General features: G+C 41.9%; 1 protein-coding gene across 3 annotated transcripts in view; it reads right to left on the reverse strand.

Annotated features, from left to right (window-relative positions):
- Positions 1–206: 206 nt before the first annotated feature.
- cbarpb (CACN subunit beta associated regulatory protein b) overlaps positions 207–21,181 on the reverse strand; it is a 57,828-nt gene continuing 36,853 nt past the window's right edge. For all 3 annotated transcript variants that reach the window (XM_062039353.1, XM_062039351.1, XM_062039352.1), the window contains exons 5-11: positions 12,306–12,367; positions 11,655–11,817; positions 5,439–5,610; positions 4,915–5,058; positions 4,609–4,846; positions 3,668–3,848; positions 207–3,359 (exon numbers count right to left, since the gene is read on the reverse strand). In XM_062039353.1, the coding sequence (XP_061895337.1) occupies positions 1,952–3,359; positions 3,668–3,848; positions 4,609–4,846; positions 4,915–5,058; positions 5,439–5,610; positions 11,655–11,817; positions 12,306–12,367 (2,368 nt within the window). In that variant the 3' untranslated portion in view covers positions 207–1,951. The remainder of the gene's footprint in view (positions 3,360–3,667; positions 3,849–4,608; positions 4,847–4,914; positions 5,059–5,438; positions 5,611–11,654; positions 11,818–12,305; positions 12,368–21,181) is intronic.

Below are 21,181 nucleotides of genomic sequence, written 5' to 3' on the forward strand. Positions count from 1 at the left end.
TGACAACACAATGTGACCTTTATCACATTGTAACTAGGCTAAACCATTTTGGATTTATTTAATTGTATGCATTGTAATTAAAGTAAATTGATTCGTAACTCACTGTTTTCTAATTTAGGAGCAGTGTGTCTTAATGCATTGTAATTGAGGTGAATCCTTTTCCACCGTGCTTAAATTGTACAGCATTGCATCATAATCAGATTGATCAAATAAAGAGCATAATGTACCGCCGTAATGGAAGTACCAACACGTAGAAACAATATTATCGGGGCACTTGCCAACCTTGAACTGCTGCTGCACTGCAATGTAACAGCCTCTGCAAGCATGGGGGGGTTATGAAACGAGGGCTTCCCCTCCGCTGTGATTTATATTCAACACCACGCTCTGCAGAGTCTCCCCTCTTTGAACACAAGCCGGAAAGCCCCGGGGAATTATCTTTTATCAGTAAAAGCTGGGTTCCAATCAAGCTGCTGCTGCTGAGTTCTACACGCAAAATGAACCGATCTCAAACTCAATAACTCTTGACTTTTGTATTCTTTGCACATTTAGCAAACTTTAATTTACATAACCACGTAAAAAAACATGATTTTGACAGTAAATAGCATCTTTGTTCAGTCAAGTTTTAAAAGATATATAAATTAAAAGTAATAATATAAGTACCCTCCCCTTGTAGGAAACGTCTACTCCACTGTTGACTTTTTCAGGAGAAGAAAAGGATGTACGGACAGGAAAAGAAGGCAAAAAAAGCTTTTTCTGTTCAGTCTCATGCACTAGACATCATGCCTTTCATATAAATCAACCCAATAAAAACAGCAAACATCCGTGAGAACTCTCCTATCTCACTGCTGTCACAAAACTGCCCATCTCATGATTGTGTTGTCCACAGTCCTTCGTGGCTTTTTAACTTTGATGGGAGTCATCATTACAATCATTTAAGCACTGCTTACAGATAAAAATATATGCCAGCGAACCATGAATAACAAGATATTTTGGGAGAAGGTGTACTGTTTTTCTGAATCTAAGCCAACACGGTTTAAAAACAAGTCACTGTATTTCTGTGAACTACTACTATCTAAGCCAACATGGTTTCAAAACAAGTCAATGTATTTCTGTGAACTACTACTAATTAGAGAAATATGTGTAGCGAGCTAACCAACTACACGTGGAAAACTTCAGCAATGTCTACTGCAACTGATAGCGGTGGGACAAATACCTGTTTACAGTAAAGTACAAAACCAGTCAAAGAATGTCAGAGTCCCAACTGACAATAGAAACAAACCAGTTTAACTTCAAACTTCACAGTGTAGAAGATATGCTGTCCCAATAGGAAGTATGCAGTAACTCTATGGGACAATTCTATAGTTCTATATTTGGGTCACAAAAATTCAGCAGGATTAAAAAGTCCCTCGTTCTATATAAACAGTTATAAAATAACTGAATCTGTAATAACATATGGTCATAACTCATTTAGTACTGTTCTACTTACTGTCTAAAAGCTGTAGCGTCAACATTAGTTTCTGGGAACCACAAACAGATATGAACATTCAAAGATTTGAAGGAAATGCAGCCTCATTTCCACCAGTACAGTTTGATTCGCTTTGGTACGGTACACAATTTTTCAAGGGGCTTTATGGGTACAAACCACAGCGCTAAGGTATTGTTCAATAGTGATAGGTTGACACTAGACGTAGAACTCTGAAATGTTTGGTTGTCAGAGTAACTACTTCCGTCTAACAACGGAAGACATACAATGTGCCAATGGCAAGTGTTGCACTTGGATTATGTCAAATTAAATCAGGGTTTACCAACCCTTCGATGGTGAACTGAACCTTACGGCTTGGTTTGTTTTGGATCATTTCCTAATTTATTGTCGGTCTAAATCATCAAAACAGAGACAAAACTGAGTCAGTGTGTATCAGCAGCTTTGGAGATAGTCAATGAGGATAGGTGGCTACACTGGGCTGTGGTCTGGAGAAGCATGTGTCGCCGCCACCGTCAAACACTCTGCTGTATCCTTGGTCCTTCGAATTCCCATGTATAGTGTCTCGTCTAGATTAGCAGTCAGTTTGTCTGTGAGTTCTGCAGTGATGGTTTGTGGGCCAGAGCCCAAGGAGTCAGGTGGTTGAAGGGGTGATCGTTCATCCAGATATTCTAAGAGGAGTTCGGGTTGTTTGTTGTCCTCTGGAAGTTCCAGGTGTTGACTTAACCCTTCGTCGTTCATCTGACTCTCGCTCTGGTCTTTTTCCTTTCCGAAATCCTCTGTCGTAGGTTTTACCTTTGGAGTTTCTGGGGCATCGGTGGTTTCCTCATCGGGCGTGCTGACAATGCGAGGGAGCGTGCTGTGATAGCTCGTGTCAAGAGGGTAGTTCACACTGTCACCCCTCCGTAGGGGAGTTCGGTGTCTCTCAAAAGAAGAATGGAAGTGTCTGACACCAGGATCACTCCACTGCTTGTGCCGCTGCCACTGTTTGCGGAGGTGGATTCTAGACCGGTACTTTCTTAATGGCGACTCCTGCTGATCAAACTGAGGGTCATGACGGAGAAACTCATGGAAGAGTGCATCAGTTTTCTCATCAATGCTGTAGTCTCTCCGGTGTAGGGTCTGCGGTTGAGTGGAAGATTGTGAGGCCTCCCGAGGAGTGAGCATCTGGCCGTATGGAAACCAACTTTGCTGACCAACACTAGTTTCTGCAGGAACTCCACCAGTGGCACCCAGCAAGAGATCATCTGGCTCCTCCTCATAGAGGTGAGACTCAAAGCTCTCACCAATTGTGCATGATTTTCCTCCCTTGGTGAAGCGGTGCCTTTTTTCATGGGCAGTTCTTTCCTTTGGGCTGGTGCTTCCAAACATTCGCAACTCTTCTGCACCACGGTAGGGGGCCTCAATAGATGCATAACCGCTATCCATTTGCAGCAATTTACGAGTCCCTGTTTCGCTGTAGGTCCCACCTCGCTCTGATTCTGTACTTTGTTGTTTTCTATTCCTTACGCACTTCGCTCCCGAAGTCTCATCCAGGTAAGCCAAAAACTCCTTGTCTCCCTCTAGCTCGTCACCTAAATCCTGGGATGAGTAGCTTTGGAGCCTTTCTCTTTCTTTTTCTGTACACACACTGTCAGCATCACTGCAGACTGAGTTCTTGTCATTGTTGCTGCTTTGGTCAGAAGCAGCATATTGTTCTAGTGATGCACGTAAGGTCCAAATGTCTCTGTAAAGTGTCTGGGGATCCTGGAGATCGAGAGGCTCTGCACTTCTCCTCTTTTCCAGGAAAAGCATATCATCTTGGGGATCAGGTGACAAGCCAATCAGCCCTGCTCCAGTTTGGCTACAGCTGGGCTCCACCATCACTTCTACCTCCACCCTGTGGTTGCATACAGGTAAAGTGGAAAAAGAAGCATGCAGAACGAAAGCGTGTCAGAACATTACTATCAATATCAAATTTGTTGGAGGAACGATGGTTTTCACAGGGCACGGAATGATTGTTATGACTTGCAGTGGCTGCTGTGGAGTTATTGATCTTAGCTCAATACCACAGTGACTTATTTTAATTAAGAGACCAGTTCAACTTGAGGAAAAACTATTACACATCATTGCTGCACATTTTCGAAAGGGGAAATGGTTGCAAAGCGAAGCAGTAGACAGGATGAATGGCAAGGGAATTAAAGATACCTGCCGAGGGAAGGGGGTGGTGCGGATGCGGATGACAGCACAGTACGGCCAGGACAGTAGGCGATGTCTTGGGTGCGGGCGATGTACTGGATGAGGTCAATGTGGTGTGTGTCATTGTTGTCCTGGTCCATACTCTCACTGGCGGCACGCTGGCGCTGAAACTGCCTCCTCTTTGGAGAGCCTAGGGAAGTTATAGTTCAAAAGGTTTGATGACAGTAGGCTGGGAAATGATACCTAACTCAAATTAGATCTACCGTCAGCTGTTAAAGAGTCTTCGCAGGACTTTGTGATCATCTTTTGAGTCTTGGCTTGATGAGGCAACTGATCTGGGGTAGGTATGGATTAGCGCATGTTTGTTTGTTGGGGATGGCAACGAGGATTCACTCAGAGGCTCAAATTGATTTGGAACAACTGAACGTGACGTCACTAAGCCATCTGTTATGTTTGTTTTTGCGTGTCTGTGCACATTCAAGAAGTCAGAGCAGCCAGAAGAGTTTTCAGTTTATCGTTAAAGCCATTTTAGTTTACTTTGGTCTAAGACCTGTTCAACATCAAATGCACTTATAAAACCACACTTGAGAAACACACTCTTGGGCACCAATGTTCTGTATTTTTGCAAAAGGAGAGTTATGGGTGTAGGCGCTACAAGCTTATTTTAAAAAAAAGTGTTTGGTTTTTACCCAAAAATCTGATGAAAATTGGTTACTTGTGCTAGTGTTACATATTCAAACTATCAAGGGAGCGAATAGTCAGCTGTATGTGATATTTATGCCTGACTTCATGGATAGTCAGACCTTTACTGAGACAGTGCAGATTTTTATGAATTTGGCAGATAATTGTTATGCTTACGTCATGTGAATGTTGTGGCTATGCTGGTGATCACTAATAATTGTTGCACAATTGTTGAGAGAGCATGCCTCACACCGTGAAATATCAGTTACCTCTCATGTCCAGACTTGAAGCCCTGTGGCTGCTGTCCAGCTTCCATTTTTTGATTTTGAAATAGGGACTGGCTCCTTCCAGACTGGCATGGCGCCGCAGTTTGGTAAAGAACTGCTGCACTGGACCCTGGCTGGCTGCACTGCTGCCTCCAGGAGGGACACCACTCAGGGGTGCGACCCCTTCTCCTGCACTGACATTGCAGCCTTGGTCCCGGGACCCTACTGGTATCATCTCCATCTGAACACAGATAGAAATCAGCAATAGCGGCGTCTTGTCCAAATATACAGTATATGCAAGTAACTTACAGAGCTTCCATTTGTCTTAGCAGTAGTTTTTGCACTGAAGCTGGTGCCCACTACTGTTGAGTTGAGGGCATCTCCTGGGAGTGCACAGCTGGAATTGGCGCTCAAGCTGGTCAGTGCAGTTTGAGGCAAGGGGCACAGCATTGGCTAAAGTGGGGAGAAACAAACTTTTTTTTTAATCTTATCTATCGCATTACAGAATGAATAATTGGACCAGACTATCAACAACAAATTACTTTTTTTCTGAATGTAATATTGCCGTAATTTAATGTAATATTCACTCTAAGGCTTAGAGTGAATATTACATTCACACTCTCCTCCTAGGCTACTCGCCTTAGTGGACTTCAAGAGCTAAATGGGAAATCAATGCATGCAGCAATTTGAAAGAAAAAAAAACAGACAGGCAAAGATGATCGTTTTTGCCTGAGCTTCATCAGATTGTTTTGCGTTCTCGCCATGACTGAAGTGACTAATGTTCAGGTCAATAGTAATGATGCAACAGGGCTCTACTATAACAAGGCTGTCACCTGGAAGATGGAAAGTGCCGACTTGGCAACAGGGCGCGTTGTCATGGTGATTGTGTTCTCGGCCGAGTCGCACTCATGGATGGTGACTATCTTCAGCGCCGGGGGCGGGATGTGGAGGTGTGTGAGCCGCGCGTTCTTTAGGTGGTGAAAGTCACCCTCGGTCAGTGTGTATCTGAAAAAAAGATAGTGGAGAACATGACTGAGGGTGGGAATTGCTTTCCCTGCAAATGCATTAAACCAGGAGTGTCAAACTCATTTTGGCCCGGGGGCCGCACCCGGGGCTAATAGAAGTGTGGAAATTGATGTTCTGTGTACCACACTCAACCACACACACGCACACACACACACACAGACACACAGCAGGCCTAGACAGGGGGAGGACAGAGTGTAGGTACACAGAACATCAGAGGGTCTCAAATGTGCGAGAAAATGAGAGCAGACAGTGTTGACAAACAATGTTGCAACCTTGTGTGGGAACCGCAGGTGCAGAAACACAAAAGAAGAATCCCTGTGGGATGCAGAAACTGGCAGAGAACTTTTCTGTGCAACGTTCATATTGTTGTTACTCAGCCAGCGTTTGTGGGTCTGATGGACCCGTTGCATTTTGTGGCTTTTATTGCATCACAATCAAACACTTTTACGTTAAAATACTGAACATATGTTTATTGGGATACGGTTAACATTTGTTCAGTATTTTAACATAAAAGTGTTTGATTGTGAGGCATTAAAAGCCACAAAATGCAACGGGTCCATCAGACCCACAAACGCTGGCTGAGTAACAACAATATGAACATTACACAAGGGTTAACACTGAATTTCACTGCAACTATTACAACAAATATGGATTTCACAGCTATTTTTTAAGTGCAAAGTTGAATGCAGCATTCCACAGGGTTTATTAGTCTCACTATGCATTTATCCCTGAAACTTGGCATCTCTTTGCCTGCACAAGTGCATCAATATCAGGCATCATGTCCTGTGTAGCAGCCAACTTTAGAATCTCTTTTAAGTGTTTATGCGTGAGCTTTGATCGCAGCTTTTTTTTAATTGATATTCATAACTGAATAAACTTGCTCGCAGAGGAAGGTAGTCCCAAACAAGCACAACATTGTTGCGGCCAGTGCTGTTGATTTAGCACAGCCTGGCAGGAGATACTTATAAAACGTGTCCAAGCCAATGGAGTCAAATGTATCCTTCAATCCTACATCACTCTGCAAATCAATTATTTCAAGCTGCATATCAACGGGCACATCAGAAGCTCTGATTGTGAAGGGTGAGCGGAAAACTGCTAATTCTGTCTCGAGTTCGCCAAAAACCTGAAATCGCTTAAGTTGAATGATTAAACTTAAGACAAGACATGTGTTTTTGTTCAAATCCAGGTTGAGACTACTACTTTTCAGACATCTGTGGGTTTGGATACGGTTAGGTTAGGTTGGTTAGGTTAGGTTAGGTTAGGTACTAAGGTACTCGGCTGGGGAAGATTGTCTCGGACAGTCAAACCACGAACACTGGTACTCCTCAGGGCTGTGCACTTTCCCCCTGGCTCTTCTCCCTGTATACAAACTGCTGCACCTCCAGTCACCAGTCCGTAAAGCTGCTCTAGTTTGCGGACGACACTACCCTCATCGGGCTCATCTCGGATGGCGACGAGTCCGCCTACAGGAGAGAGGTGAACCGGCTGGCGTCCTGGTGCAGGCTCAACAACCTGGAGCTGAACGCCCAAAAAACAGTGGAGATGATCATAGACTTCAGGAAAGTCACAGCCCCACCATCCCCCCTCACCCTGATTGACTCTCCCACCCCCGTCTCCATTGTTGACTCCTTCCGTTTCTTGGGCACCACCATCACCCAGGACCTCAAGTGGGAGCCGACCATCAGCTCCCTCATCAAGAAGGCCCAGCAGAGGATGTACTTCCTGCGGCATCTGAGGAAACTTAAGGTGCCGACCGAGATGCTGGTGCAGTTTTACTCAGCCATCATCGAGTCCATCCTCACCTCGTCCATCACCGTGTGGTTGCCCGGCACCACAGTCCAGGATAAGCATCGACTGCAGCGCATCGTACATGCTGCTTAGAAGGTGATTGGCTGCAAGCTCCCATCCCTCCAGGACCTGTTCTCCTCCAGGACCAGGAGGCGTGTGGGTTGGATCACAGCTGACTCTTCTCACCCTGGACACAAACTATTCTCCCCTCTCCCCTCAGGCAGGAGACTACGCTCCATCCAGACCCACACCTTCCGCCACCTGAACATTTTTTTTCCCCCTCGGCCATCAGGCACATGAACAATAACTAGATCTGACAGCTCAGTTACAGCTCTTTTCATTACCTATTCTGTGTTGTATGTGTTTTATGATGCACGATTGCACCAAGAAAAATTCCTGGTTTGTGAACCCGTTCTCAAACAATTGCAATAAAACTATTCTGATTCTGATTCTAAGGTAGATAATGTACCATAACGCCTTGATCTTCAATGCAAGCATGATGTTCATTATCAATAGCGCTATTTCTATTGGTATTTGTATTGCTCCATTTTTAGTGTAATAATGCTCATTGTCATTTCTGTATTCTTTTTTATTTTCGCTAACTGCTTATTTGCTATTACTTTTACCATCATATTTGTACATGTCGTATTTGCTGATGTTGCTCTATTGTTGTTGTTGTTGTTGTTGTGTTTGCTGTTGTTGTTTTTGTCTCTCTGTCTAATCCCCCTCTTGTCCCCACAATTCCCCCCTCTGTCTTCCTTTCTTTCTCTTTCTATCCCCTCCTGCTCCGGCCCGGCTGCACCAAATGATAATATAAATACATTTAATAAAGTCAAATACAAATAAGGCAACAAGAGAAGTATCCTACACTTCTCTTTTGTAAAGTAAATCTGAACAGCCGATATGGGCATCTACATCAACTATATGATTTGCCCGAGAAGCTGGACAGGACATTAAAAAAAATAAAAAATAAAATAAAATTCAATGCAAGCATGATCAAGATTTGCACTTCCAAACTGCTTGCTCCCACTAGGTTGAGTGCATTGCTATACACTTCATTTCTACTGCTCAAGTTACATTTAACACAAATGTTGTGTCATTGCATTCAACAACTACCTTCCCAACGGCCCATTGTGTACAGGTATGCTGTTCCCGGGCGCATGTCAGTGCTTATTCATCTGTGCAAAGCAGCTGCAATCAATCACCAGCAATCAGCACACCTGGAACTGATGATCAGACCTTCCTTTGTAAGCCTGCTCAACCTGCTATCCCACGCCGGAACGTAGTCTTCTGTTGTGTACCATAAGCGATCATCGTGCTTTATGCAATCTTGCTCTCTCTCTCTCTGTTTTTGTTCCCCGTCATTTTGATTGTCTCGTGTCCTCCTTGTCGATCCTACTGCAGACCTCCGTTCCCGCGTTGACGTTGCTGTGTGTCTCATCATCTCTTGTCTCCCCCTACTTCCCGGACTGCCTCTTGGATCTCGACCTCCCGCTTGGACATGGACCTCTGACGCCTCGCTATTTGCCCTGACTACCTGCTTGCTCACGGACATATGAGCCTGCCCAGCCCCTTTTGGACTTGCCTCTCGCTCATCACCATACTTGCCAACCTTGAGACCTCCGATTTCGGGGGTTGGGGGGCGTGGTCGGGAGTGGGTCGGGGGGCGTGGTTGAGGGCGTGGTTAAGAGGGGAGGAGTATATTTACAGCTAGAATTCTCCAAGTCAAGTATTTCATATATATATATCTATATATATATAATAAATACTTGACTTTCAGTGAATTCTAGCTATATATATATATTTATTTTATTATATATATATATATATATATATATATATATATATATATATATATATATATATATATATATATATATATATATATATATATATATATATATATATATATATATATATATATATATATATATATATAAATAAAATAAATACTTGAATTTCAGTGTTCATTTATTTACACATATACACACACATAACCCTCATCTACTCATTGTTGAGTTAAGGGTTGAATTGTCCATCCTTGTTCTATTCTCTGTCAGTATTTTTCTAACCATGTTGAACACCCTTTTTGATGATGCATTGCTGTGTGGCACGCACAAAAGTGCTTTCATCAAATGCACTAGAGTCTGGAATCTTCCATCTCTCCCTAGCATGGCCCAAAACCGGTCAATCCTTGCTTCCTGAGGAAGATCTTCACTGCCAAGCACTTGGTACTCCACTACTTCTTCTACTTCTTTACTCTCTAAAAGCCGTAGATGTTATAACGTGATTGAGCAGGACTCAGGTCGGCATGGAGCTGGAGGGGGCGTGGCCTCCAGCGCCGGCTGAAAATCGGGAGATTTTCGGGAGAATATTTGTCCCGGGAGGTTTTCGGGAGAGGCGCTGAATTTCGGGAGTCTCCCGGAAAATTCGGGAGGGCTGGCAAGTATGCTCATCACTCTGGTAACACTCAGCAATTAATTCCTACACATTGTCTTACACCATACACACTCTTGGATTTTTGTCACACTCCATTCTCTAGTTAATTCATATTATTGGTTGTTATTATATAAATATGGTCTATATATATAGTAAATCATAGAGCTATTACTCCCCCTGTTGTCTGTGCCGTTCTATTCCTCCTGCAAACATAACACCCAAGCTGCAAAAGTCAAATGTTAAGACCACAAAAACATTATATCTGAGGGTACTACTCAAGTTGGTCTCGAACATAAGACTTTGGCAACTTAAAGGCCTACTGAAATGATTTTTTTTATTTAAACGGGGATAGCAGATCCATTCTATATGTCATACTTGATCATTTCGCGATATTGCCATATTTTTGCTGAAAGGATTTAGTAGAGAACATCGATGATAAAGTTCGCAACTTTTGGTCGCTGATAAAAAAAGCCTTGCCTGTACCGGAAGTAGCGTGACATCACAGGTAGAAGGGCTCCTCACATTTCCCCATTGTTTACACCAGCAGCGAGAGCGATTCGGACCGAGAAAGCAACAATTACCCGATTAATTTGAGCCAGGATGAAAGATTTGTGGATGAGGAACGTGAGAGTGAAGGACTAGAGTGCAGTGCAGGACATATCTTTTTTCGCTCTGACCTTAACTTAGGTAAAAGGGCTCATTGGATTCCACACTTTCTCCTTTTTCTATTGTGGATCACGGATTTGTATTTTAAACCACCTCGGACACTATATCCTCTTGAAAATGAGAGTCGAGAACGCGAAATGGACATTCACAGTGACTTTTATCTCCACGACAATACATCGGTGAAGCACTTTAGCTACGGAGCTAACGTGATAGCATCGTGCTTAACTGCAGATAGAAACAAAAGAAATAAACCCCTGACTGGAAGGATAGACAGAAAATCAACAATACTATTAAAACATGGACCTGTAACTACACGGTTAATGCTTTCCAGCCTGGCGAAGCTTAACAATGCTGTTGCTAATGACGGCATTGAAGTTAACTTAGCTACGGGACCTCACAGAGCTATGCTAAAAACATTAGCTATCCACCTACGCCAGCCAGCCCTCATCTGCTCATCAACACCCGTGCTCACCTGCGTTCCAGCGATCGACGGAGCGACGAAGGACTTCACCCGATCATCGATGCGATCTGCGGCTAGCGTCGGATAGCGCGTCTGCTATCCGAGTCAAAGTCCTCCTGGTTGTGTTGCTACAGCCAGCCACTAATACACCGATCCCACCTACAGCTTTCTTCTCTGCAGTCTTCATTGTTCATTAAACAAATTGCAAAAGATTCACCAACACAGATGTCCGGAATACTGTGGAATTTTGCGATGAAAACAGAGCTTTTTGTATTGGATCCAACGGGTCCGAATACTTCCGTTTCAACCATTGACGTCACGCGCATACGTCATCATACATAGACGTTTTCAACCGGAAGTTTGCGGGAAATTTAAAATTGCACTTTATAAGTTAACCCGGCCGTATTGGCATGTGTTGCAATGTTAAGATTTCATCATTGATATATAAACTATCAGACTGCGTGGTCGGTAGTAGTGGCTTTCAGTAGGCCTTTAACTACACGTGCACAATGACAGAGTGGTAACTTCTGTCAACATACCCCTAAGTCACAGTGCAACGTCATAACACAACAATGAACATAACTGATACAAGCAAAGTCAAAACAGGGGTATGTGGTTGGGGGTATACATCCTTTGTGTACTCATAGATGTCATGTGCCCGTTCTCTAACCTGCGACCCTTCTCTTGGGGCTTCTTGCCGTGATCGAAGAGCGCCGCCTCATTAAAGGAGACGCGCCGGCCCATGGTGCCAGTAGAGAGGAAGCGTTCCGTCTCTTGATCGTGGGAGCTGGCCATGGACAGGCAGTCGGACTCGTCCACCCTAATGGTGATTTCTACAAAAAAGGCACAGAAAATAAAAGATCAAATTACACTCAAGTAAATGCATTTGTTGTCACATATCGGATTAAAAAAAATGGTGACTGCTCAACCGAAGCATCTGATATATATCTGCTTTGTGGCGGGTGAGCATGCCAATACGACAAACCGCTGACTGGTGAACTCCTTTTTTTAAATGCCTGAGAAAAGCAGTTTCATGCTGCCTTTCATTAAATCATTGACAGCAGAGACAGAGTGCATTCAATCGCCCACGGGGGCATCAAAATGTGCTTGAGGCATTGTGCGGCCACTTTAAGCAACTCGGTTTGAAAATTGCAATTTTTTAATGCAATAGGTTAAACATTGTGCTGACATGATAAAAGCATCACAGTGGCTGACATTTTCCCGGTCCCACTCTATGAGTTACTCATCCTGGGACCAGTCAAAGTACACACCCTCCTACATGCCTGCCTTCTTTCTACTTCTTTGTCCAACTGTGTCTTACCATGGGTGGGCTGAGACTCCTCCGTGTATGTGGCGTTGGTTTTCCCGGCATCATCGCTGCTACTGCAGCATAGAAATGGAAACATTAGTTGTTATGACTGAGTGAATATACAGCAGTTTTCTTTCACATATTGCATTCAAGCCCTCACTTAAATTTAAATGTAGGAAACTGAGATCCAAGAGCATCAAGATGATATTGAGCGTGTTTTGCTTTTTTTGGTCATTGAAAGACATAACAATAGAAAAATAATATACACAGGAAAATGTGTTGCAAGTAAGTGTTTCTTAAACATACTTGCCAACCTTGAGACCTCCGAATTCGGGAGATGGGGGAGGGGGGCGGGGTTTGGTGGTAGTGGGGGGTGTATATTGTAGCGTCCCGGAAGAGTTAGTGCTGCAAGGGGTTCTGGGTATTTGTTCTGTTGTGTTACGGTGTGGATGTTCTCCCGATATGTGTTTGTCATTCTTGTTTGGTGTGGGTTCAGAGTGTGGCGCATATTTGTAACAGAATGCAGTAATCAGAGCAAAGGGTGGCCATTTTGAAGAAACTAGAATATAAAACATGTTTTCAGTTATTTCACCTTTTTTTCGTTAAGTACATAACTCCACATGTGTTCAGTCATAGTTTTGATGTGACAATCTATAATGTAAATAGTCATGAAAATAAAGAAAACGCATTGAATGAGACGTTGTGTCCAAACATTTGGCCTGTACTGTACATATATATATATATATATATATATATATATATATATATATATATATATATATATATATATATATATATATATATATATATATATATATATATATATATATATATATACACTACCGTTCAAAAGTTTGGGGTCACCCAAACAATTTTGTGGAATAGCCTTCATTTCTAAGAACAAGAATAGACTGTCGAGTTTCAGATGAAAGTTCTCTTTTTCTGGCCATTTTGAGCGTTTAATTGACCCCACAAATGTGATGCTCCAGAAACTCAATCAGCTCAAAGGAAGGTCAGTTTTGTAGCTTCTGTAACGAGCTAAACTGTTTTCAGATGTGTGAACATGATTGCACAAGGGTTTTCCAATCATCAATTAGCCTTCTGAGCCAATGAGCAAACACATTGTACCATTAGAACACTGGAGTGATAGTTGCTGGAAATGGGCCTCTATACACCTATGTAGATATTGCACCAAAAACCAGACATTTGCAGCTAGAATAGTCATTTACCACATTAGCAATGTATAGAGTGTATTTCTTTAAAGTTAAGACTAGTTTAAAGTTATCTTCATTGAAAAGTACAGTGCTTTTCCTTCAAAAATAAGGACATTTCAATGTGACCCCAAACTTTTGAACGGTAGTATATATATATATATATATATATATATATATATATATATATATATATATATATATATATATATATATATATATATATATATATATATGTATGTGTGGAAAAAAAATCACAAGACTATTTCATCTCTACAGGCCTGTTTCATGAGGGGTTTTCCTCAATCCTCAGGAGAAAATCTCCTGAGGATTGAGGAAAACCCCTCATGAAACAGGCCTGTAGAGATGAAATAGTCTTGTGATTTTTTTCCACACCTACATATTACGCTCTACCACGGTATCGAGCACTATTTTTTGGATAATCTAATTAAGACAAATATATATATATATATATATATATATATATATATATATATATATATATATATATATATATATACATATATATATATATATATATATATATATATATATATATATATATATATATATATATATATAATGTATTAATTTAGTTAGAATTCATTCATTTTAGCACCGCGTAATTGTGTGTAAATGTGTTTTTCATCAGTTTTTACGAGTCCCTTTTATGCAGTCTATTTGAATATTAATTGTGTCAGTAATCGGCTTGACTTAAGCTTTGACAATAAGTTTTGCGATTAAAAATGTTTTCATATCATTTGACACGGTAGGATTACCAATTAAGTGTTAATATTTAAGTGGGCCCCTCTGTAGTGAAAAAGGTGGGCCTCGAGATTAAAAAGGTTAAAACCCCTGTTGGAAGCAAAGTGGCATTCAAAGCAGTAAAACTCGAGTGTCACTTACCAAATTTTGCAGTGGATTATTTATTTTTCCCGTTACGTGACAAAGAATTTTAAATTATTGAGGCATAGGAAACACATGTATTTATCTGCAAACTGCATTTTTAGGACAATTAAGAATTCAAGAACATTAATCTTTACTAATTTTGCCTGTACAGTTCACACATTCTATAGTGGCAACAGTTTAAACCTGGAACAGATTAGTTTTATTCTTTATTTACAAAAGAACATGTTTTATATCCAAAGTCATCCGTGAGCATTTTGTAACCCTAAAGCAGGGGTCCCCAAAATTTGGACCCGGGGGCCGCATTGGGTTAAAAAAATTTGTAATAATTTCTACAACTCTTATTTTTTTTGTGATAGAGTGATTGGAGCACATACTTGTTTGTCACAAAAAACATCCATGAAGTTTGGTTCTTTTATGAATTTATTATGGGTCTACTGAAAATGTGACCACATCTGCTGGGTCAAAAGTATACATACAGCAATGTTAATATTTGCTTACATGTCCCTTGGCAAGTTTCACTGCAATAAGGCGCTTTTGGTAGCCACCTACCCTCTGGTTGAATTTCTGACCACTCTTGACAAAATTGGTGCAGTTCAGCTAAATTTAAGTTAAGTGAACATGTTGGTTTTCTGACATGGACTTGTTTCTTCAGCATTGTCCACACGTTTAGGTCAGGACTTTGGGTAGGCCATTCTAAAACCTTAATTCTAGCCTGATTCAGCCATTCCTTTACCACTTTTGACGTGTGTTTGAGGGTCATTGTCCTGTTGGAACACCCGACTGCCGGGCTGATGATTTTAGGTTGTCCTGAAGAATTTGGAGGTAATCCTCCTTTTTCATTGACTCATTTACTCTCTGTAAAGCACCAGTTCCATTGGCAGCAAAACAGCATAATACTACCACCACCACCACGCTTGACGGTAGGTATGGTGTTCCTGGGATTAAAGGCCTCACCTTTCTTGGGGACCCCCACCCTAAAGGTTTCACTCAGGTTAACAATTCAGTCCAATCCAAAATAATTTATATAGCACATTTTAAAAACATTCGGGTTGGGGAGGACACCCTTCCCCAAGTGGAGGAGTTCAAGTACTTTGAAGTCTTGTTCACAAGTGAAGGAAGAGTGGATCGTGAGATCGACAGGCGGATCGGTGTGGCGTCTTCAGTATTGCGGACGCTGTATCGATGTGGTGAAGAAGGAGCTGAGCCGGAAGGCAAAGCTCTCAATCTACCGGTCGATCTACTTTCCCATCCTCACCTATGGTCATGAGCTTTGGGTTATGACCGAAAGGACAAGATCACGGGTACAAGCGGCCGAAATGAGTTTCCTACGCCGGGTGGTGGGGCTCTCCCTTAGAGATAGGGTGAGAAGCTCTGCCCTCCGGGAGGAGCTGAAAGTAAAGCCGCTGCTCCTCCACATAGAGAGGAGCCAGATGAGGTTGTTCGGGCATCTGGTCAGGATGCCACCCGAACGCCTCCCTAGGGAGGTGTTTAGGGCACGTCCGACCGGTAGGATGCCACGGGTAAGACCCAGGACACGTTGGGAAGACTATGTCTCCCGGCTGGCCTGGGAACATCTCGGGATCCCCCGGGAAGAGCTGGACGAAGTAGCTGGGGAGAGGGAAGTCTGGGTTTCCCTGCTTAGGCTGCTGTCCCCGCGACCCGACCTCGGATAAGCGGAAGAAGATGGATGGATGGATGGATGGATTTTAAAAACAAAATGGGCTTAATACCCGCGACAAAACAATAACAACAATAACAACACAAAGGCAAAATAACATGATGTCATTTTTTTTCTTCTTCGAAATGTCAGTTTTCTTTAAAGGCCTACTGAAACCCACTACTACCGACCACGCAGTCTGATAGTTTATACATCAATGATGAAATCTTAACATTGCAACACATGCCAATACGGCCGGGTTAACTTATAAAGTGCAATTTTAAATTTCCCGCTAAACTTCAGGTTGAAAACGTCTTTGGATAATGACGTATGCGCGTGACGTAACCAGTGAAACAGAAGTATCGGTACCCCATTGAATCCAATACAAAATAGTTCTGTTTTCATTTCAAAATTCCACAGTATTCTGGGCATCTGTGTTGGTGAATCTTTTGCAATTTGTTTAATGAACAATGGAGACTGCAAAGAAGAAAGTTGTAGGTGGGATAGGTGTATTAGCGGCTGGCTGCAGCAACACAAACAGGAGGACTTTGAGGTGGATAGCAGACGCGCTATCCGACGCTAGCCGCCGACCGCATCGGTGATCGGGTGAAGTCCTTTGTCGCACCGTCGATCGCTGGAACGCAGGTGAGCACGGGTGTTGATGAGCAGATGAGGGCTGGCTGGCGTAGGTGGAGCGCTAATGTTTTTATCATAGCTCAGTGAGGTCCCGTTGCTAAGTTAGCTTCAATGGCGTCGTTAACAACAGCATTGTTAAGCTTCGAGAGGCTGGAAAGCATTAACCTAGTATTTACATGTCCATGGTTTAATAGTATTGTTGATCTTCTGTCTATCCTTCCAGTCAGGGGTTTATTTATTTTGTTTCTATCTGCATTTGAGCCCGATGCTATCACGTTAGTTTCGTAGCTAAAGTGTTTCGCCGATGTATTGTCGTGGAGATAAAAGTCACTGTGAATGTCCATTTCGCGTTCTCGACTCTCATTTTCAAGAGGATATAGTATCCGAGGTGGTTTAAAATACAAATCCGTGATCCACAATAGAAAAAGGAGAAAGTGTGAAATCCAATGAGCCCATGTACCTAAGTTACGGTCAGAGCGAAAAAAGATACGTCCTGTACTGCACGCTAGTCCTTCACTCTCACGTTCCTCATCCACAAATCTTTCATCTTCGCTCAAATTAATGGGGTAATCGTCGCTTTCTCGGTCCGAATCTCTCTCGCTGCATTGTAAATAATGGGAAAATGTGAGCAGCCCTTCCTCCTGTGACGTCACGCTACTTCCGGTACAGGCAAGGCTTTTTTTTATCAGCGACCAAAAGTTGCGAACTTTATCGTTGTTGTTCTCTACTAAATCCTTTCAGCAAAAATATGGCAAAATCGCGAAATGATCAAGTATGACACATAGAATGGATCTGCTATCCCCGTTTAAATAAAACAATTTCATTTCAGCAGGCCTTTAACGTGAAATATGTTTGCATGCGTACTGGAACAAAATATTGAAATATGAGGCTTGGCCAGATACTGTATCCGTGATAAGAAAAACCCTGTTTGGTTAAACATTATTGCTCTGGCGTTGTGAAATCCCAGACAGGCAATTTACTTTATGAGAAAGAACGGAGAGAATGAAATCCCCTTGCAGTCATTTCCTTCCATTCGATTTCTTGGTGCAGTTCTATGAGTTTCATGTATGAGCTTGTGTGTGTTTGTGTGTGTGTGAAGTGATGTCTTCCCATATCTCAACTTCCTCTTGTCTTTCATATCCTGGCGGCTCCCGCAGTTTTTTTGTCACTGTGCATGTGTGTGAATGCGTGCACACAGCAAAGGGGGGAGGGGAGGGGGATTAATCACTGCCAATGGCTGCGATGAAATCTCATTATACTCGTCATTTGTGGGAGTCTGGTCAATGCCTCGCCTTTTGGCGGATCTGTGCTTTCTGTTCATCTGCGGCCTTCATATATTTAAGTGGTGCTGATGATGCTTTAGAGCAGGGGTGTCAAACGTACGGCCCGAGGGCCGGATCAGGCCCGCGAACAGGTTTTATCCGGCCCGCGGGATGAGTTTGCCAAGTATAAAAATTAACCGGAAATTTTTGAATGAAAGAAACAGCTGTTCTAAATGTGTCCACTGGATGTCGCAATAGCAATTCTTTGTATCTTTGTAGATGACGCTACATATGTACAAAATAAAGCACATGTCGAGGTAAATGATCAAACTACATAAATAACATCCTGTAATTTGATTTTGATTAGGGATGTCCGATAATGGCTTTTTGCCGATATCCGATATGCCGATATTGTCCAACTCTTTAATTACCGATACCGATATCAACCGATACCGATATCAACCGATATATACAGTCGTGGAATTAACACATTATTATGCCTAATTTGGATAACCAGGTATGGTGAAGATAAGGTACTTTTTAAAAAAATGAATCAAATAAAATAAGATAAATGAATTAAAAACATTTTCTTGAATAAAAAAGAAAGTAAAACAATATAAAAACAGTTACATAGAAACTAGTAATTAATGAAAATTTGTAAAATTAACTGTTAAAGGTTAGTATTATTAGTGGACCAGCAGCACGCACAATCACGTGTGCTTACGGACTGTATCCCTTGCAGACTGTATTGATATATATTGATATATAATGTAGGAACCAGAATATTAATAACAGAAAGAAACAACCCTTTTGTGTGAATGAGTGTGAATGAGTGTAAATGGGGTGGGTTGGTGCACTAATTGTAAGTGTATCTTGTGTTTTTTATGTGGATTTAATTTAAAAAAAAAAAAAAAAAAAAAAAAAAAATGATACTGATAACAAAAAACCGATACCGATAATTTCCGATATTACATTTTAACGCATTTATCGGCCGATAATATCGGCAGACCGATATTATCGGACATGTCTAATTTTGATATAATTTTTTTATCTTGATTAACACCAATGAGTTGACTGATGAACATTATCATATCATTTATTCAGAAAATATAAATAACGACAAATAAACTATTAATCGTAACATGTAAGTGTAAAAAAAAAAAAAAAAAACATTAGGATTTTTTACAATTTTAGAACATGCTTGTTCTATTTTTAAACAAAGAAAACAATCTGAAGTTGTCTTTATTTTTAAGTTATCGTGCCGTGATTCTACCAGTCCGGCCCACTTGGGAGTAGATTTTTCTCCATTTGGCCCCCCATCTAAAATGAGTTTGACACCCCTGCTTTAGAGGATCCCCACCCACCTGCTGTACGTGACTCCCGAAATGTAAACAGCAGGCTTGGAAAAACACGACGCTGTTGCACCGCTGCACATTCTCCTCATTGTGTAATCATACGAAAGATGCTTTTGGGAGTTTTGTCGATGTGCCGCGCACAAACACGCGCAATCGTGTGCTTTGTTCCAATGAGCTTCATCTATTATGTAAGTAGACACATTTAATATGAGCTTCTGTCTCTAGGAAGCAACGAGGCTCGGGAAGATTGTCAGCAAACTTGCCTGAAAAAGAGCCGAACGTGCCTTTGCAGTAGTGACATTTTTAAATTTAGCGGCAGATGCGGGTTAGTGTCCCAGTCTTGGGGAAAAAAAACATTGTTAGAATATGTATTTAATGGATTTTGCTATCGCTCTGTGTATACAGTATTTTTCGGACTATAAGGAGGATTTAAAATCCTTTCATTTTCTCAAAAAATCGACAGTGCGCCTTATAACCCCGGTGCGCCTAATCAATCAATCAATCAATCAATGTTTATTTATATAGCCCTAAATCACAAGTGTCTCAAAGGGCTGTACAAGCCACAACGACATCCTCGGTACAGAGCCCACATACGGGCAAGGAAAACTCACCCCAGTGGGACGTCAATGTGAATGACTATGAGAAACCGTGGAGAGGACCGCATATGTGGGTAACCCCCACCCCCCTCTAGGGGAGCTTACTGACCTCGAAGCAATTTTATTTGGTACATGGTGTAATGATAAGTGTGACCAGTAGATGGCAGTCATACATAAGAGATATGTGTAGACTGCAATATGATGGCAGTAAACAACACCAAACTGTTAAATGTTCCATTAAAAATATAGAACATTACACACGGCGCTGAAAAATAGGTCAAAATGTTTTTAGTACGACTTCGGTAAGCTATTAAAGGCCTACTGAAACCCACTACTACCGACCACGCAGTCTGATAGTTTATATATCAATGATGAAATCTTAACATTGCAACACATGCCAATTAAGTGCAATTTTAAATTTCCCGCAAAACTTCCGGTTGAAAACGTCTATGTATGACGACATATGCGCGTGACGTCAATCGTTGAAACGGAAGTATTCGGACTCCATTGAATCCAATACAAAAAGCTCTGTTTTCATCTCAAAATTCCACAGTGTTCTGGACATCTGTGTTGGTGAATCTTTTACAATTTGTTTAATGAACAATGAAGACTGCAAAGAAGAAAGTTGTAGGTGGGATCGGTGTATTAGCGGCGGACTACAGCAACACAACCAGGAGGACAGAGATGGATAGCAGTCGCGCTAGCCGCCGACCTCACCTTGACTTCCTCCGTCGCCGGGCCGCCGACCGCATCTATGATCGGGTGAAGTCCTTCGTCGCGCCGTCGATCGCTGGAACGCAGGTGAGCATGGGTGTTGATGAGCAGATGAGGGCTGGCTGGCGTAGGTGGAGCGCTAATGTTTTTATCATAGCTCTGTGAGGTCCGGTTGCTAAGTTAGCTTCAATGGCGTCGTTAGCAACAGCATTTGCCAGGCTGAGAATTATTAACCGTGTAGTTACATGTACATGATTTAATAGTATTGTTGATCTTCTGTCTATCCTTCCAGTCAGGGATTTATTTATTTTGTTTCTATCTGCATTTGAGCCCGATGCTATCACGTTAGCTCAGTAGCTAAAGAGCTTCGCTGATGTATTGTCGTGGAGATAAAAGTCACTGTGAATGTCCATTTCGCGTTCTCGACTCTCATTTTCAAGAGGATATAGTATCCGAGGTGGTTTAAAATACAAATCTGTGATCCACAAGAGAAAGTGTGGAATCCAATGAACCCTTGTACCTAAGTTATGGTCAGAGCGAAAAAAGAT

The sequence above is a fragment of the Entelurus aequoreus genome, linkage group LG27 (genome assembly GCF_033978785.1).
Source record: "Entelurus aequoreus isolate RoL-2023_Sb linkage group LG27, RoL_Eaeq_v1.1, whole genome shotgun sequence".
Classification (NCBI taxonomy): domain Eukaryota; kingdom Metazoa; phylum Chordata; class Actinopteri; order Syngnathiformes; family Syngnathidae; genus Entelurus; species Entelurus aequoreus.